Source organism: Sardina pilchardus, chromosome 6 (genome assembly GCF_963854185.1).
Source record: "Sardina pilchardus chromosome 6, fSarPil1.1, whole genome shotgun sequence".
Classification (NCBI taxonomy): Eukaryota; Metazoa; Chordata; class Actinopteri; order Clupeiformes; family Clupeidae; genus Sardina; species Sardina pilchardus.
Window position 1 is genome coordinate 2,736,412 of NC_084999.1, and position 2,961 is coordinate 2,739,372.

General features: G+C 47.9%; 1 protein-coding gene across 1 annotated transcript; it reads right to left on the reverse strand.

Annotated features, from left to right (window-relative positions):
* Nucleotides 1-266: 266 nt before the first annotated feature.
* LOC134082403 (uncharacterized) lies at nucleotides 267-2,062 on the reverse strand. Its single transcript, XM_062538089.1, has 2 exons — nucleotides 1,964-2,062; nucleotides 267-1,447 (listed from the first exon to the last, which is right to left on the reverse strand). The coding sequence occupies exon 2, from the start codon at nucleotides 1,436-1,438 to the stop codon at nucleotides 851-853; it is 588 nt and encodes a 195-aa protein (XP_062394073.1). The 5' UTR covers nucleotides 1,439-1,447; nucleotides 1,964-2,062; the 3' UTR covers nucleotides 267-850.
* Between the last annotated feature and the right edge of the window lie 899 nt (nucleotides 2,063-2,961).

Genomic DNA, 2,961 nt, shown 5'->3' on the forward strand with positions numbered 1-2,961 from the left:
TCTCCTGGGAAATCAGTCCTTTCATTTAACAATTAGGGATAATATTGCATCCATATCAATGAAATGGACTACATGCACATTCTTTTACCAAAAAAGTCTCTAAGGTTTAGGCTGCATAAAATACATTACAGTGGGGTGTTGCTATGTGTTTTAGCCTACAGTATGTGAAAATGAGTTTCAGTTTCCTTTCACTTTGGACTCAGACTTTCAGACTTTACAGACTTTCTAAGGCTGTACATTTGAACACAGAGAAAACACCAATGCAATTACAGATTCAAATAAGTTTATCAAATGTATCTCCATACATTCAGAATCAATCACATCAAATGATATCAAACAGACTCAATACATTAGTATTGAAATACTTATTTAGCCTACATAGGCTATACTCTGGCAGTAGCAAAGAACTGTGTCTGCCTGTGTTTGTTTACCTTTTTTGAAAACATTGAAAGCTAATGTTATGTCAATGGTGTTTTATGTCAATGGAGGATTGAATTAGATTGCTGGATGGTTAAAATACGTTGTGTAACTGTAAATGTGCTAATGGTTAAGCTACTTGGTGTAAAAGCCAAAGCGCTGGTGGCTGACATTCGCATCCATGGATTTGAAGCTCAAGAGATAGAGCAATGTTCTAAACTTGACGCCCATCAAACGTCACCAATGGGCGTTGGGCTTAAGCGTGTAAAAGTCAGAAGTGGCACATCATGGAACATGCTGATAGAGCTCATTGTTTGCGAAAGGTGGGCATACTGTATATACAACGCAGTCACGTACTTATGATCAAATAAAGACATATCACAATCAGTGGTACAGCGGTTGAAATAAAGCAGGAAATAGCCCGTTGGCTAGCTCACACGGCGATCTCTAGCGCCACCAGGAGGAGACAAAGCATGCTCACAAGTCCAGCTGCTGCCCTGTGGCCTCCGCTCCCGGGTGACCTGAGGCCGCAGTTGGGTTTGTTCTGGTCGGGCACGAGACTCTGCGGGTTCCCCTCGAAGTGCACGGGCTGGCAGGCGTTCTGGACCTTGTCGCAGGACAGGATCAGGTGCTTGCGCTCGTGCACGATGCGCTTGATGCCGCAGGTGTCGGGCTCCACGCGCACGGTGATGAAGGAGAAGGGCTCCTTGCTGATGCACATGTTGCCCCTGAAGGCCTTGCCCCCCGCCGGGGAGCACACCGCCTCCACCCGCCGCCGCTCGCTCTCGGGGAGGAAGGACTGCGTGGGGCGGTTGCAGAACTTCATGTTCCGCAGAAGGTTCTCCCAAGCGTTCTGGTCGTCGGCACTCGGCGCTCCCTCCATGATGTGGCGCTTCAGGAAGTTGTTGTAGGCCGAGGAGCGAGCGGGCAGCTCGCAGGCTATCGCGTTCTGGTCATCCGAAGCGGCCATCCCTGTGAGGGAGAGCAGCAGGCACAGGGTCCACACAACAGCAGTCTTCATCTCGCCTTCCTGTAGGAAAAGATCATCAGTGTACACAGTTGTAAAGAATCAAATATCCTTTCTGTCTCTCTCTCTTTCTTTCTTTCTGTCTCTCTCTCTTTCTTTCTTTCTTTCTTTCTCTCTCTCTTTCTTTCTTTCTTCTCTTCTTTGTCTCCTTCACCTCCTGTTCCTCTCCCCATACCTCTGTATGTAATGTATGTCTGTATGAAAAGATCATCAATGTACAAAGTTATAACAAATCAAATATCCTTTCTTTCTTTCTTTCTTTCTTTTCTTTGTTTGTCTCTGTGTCTCTTCTCCCCCTGCTCCCCTCCCCATACCTCTGAGTTGTTTGCAGGCAGCCAGTGCTCCACACGGTGACGTGTAAAAATATAAGAGTTATTTTTAGCATGTCCCAACGAGGCCTGTTCAGCGCTCACAGACACACAGCCATCTTTACAGTACCGCTTGAGTCTCGCCACAGGGCAGGGGATCCTGTAAGCCTTGTGCTCAGAGTGTCGCTGAGTGTGTGAGGTAGCACGTTACCGTGAAGCAGGAAGCAGGGGGCTGTGTTGTTGCTTGCTGGGTTTCGTTTCTCTGTGTGCGGCAGTCAGGATCTCCCTTTCTGCTGTGGCGGCAGTCTGTTCCGCCCCTCCCCCCCCTTCCCCCCCCCCCCCCCCCCCTCCCGTCCCACAGCAAAGGCCTGACATGTGTAAACATGTCCCCGGAACGCCTCGTCTGAGTCATTCCTCTGTGCTCCACGTCTGTTCCTCCACTTTCCATTCTGGTGATTCCTGGGAAAGTTAGACTGTCACAGTAATGTTGGGAGGGGCCAAGACAAATCACAGCCAGAGCTGGGCCAAATCACAGCCAGAGCTGGGCCAAATCACAGCCAGAGCTGGGCCAAATCAGGGCCAGACCAGGACAGGACACACTACCATGTGCTCTGTTCAGTGGGACAGCGAGTGTAGTCTATGGCAAGCCCTTTTAACATTTAAACGTTACATTTGATTATCCGGAATTAACATAGTAGATATCAACGTCTTTCTGACAAGGCAAAATTAAATTAGATATCTGCAAGAGATATCCAGTCTACAGTAACTGTTAAATGTTAAAAAGGCTTGCCATAGTAGTCTGTGTGTGCATTTATGTTCCATGCTATATCCTGAAAGGCCTCATGCTGACAGAGATCCACCCTGTTGGCAGCATGTCTGTCGCTGCCCTTTGAACTGATACCACTGATTACTCCACAGCCGTCCTTCACTGCACCAGAAGTAAGACTGCACTGAGTCCCACTGGTGGAGCTGGGTCTGCTCCAGGGGAGTGCAATGAGTGGCAGGGACACTGTGAGGGCATATTGGATATGTGATGTCCATGAATACACCCACATGTAAAGGGATCATTTAGTTAGAATTGCATTTTTTGTGCGTGTGCACTTAAAGTTTTCAGTGTGATTGAAACAAGGTTAGGCTGTGTCTAGTTTTACTGTGATTGTCCACTAACAGCTTTTACTGTAGCTTCACATCACATCTGACTCTGGCCAG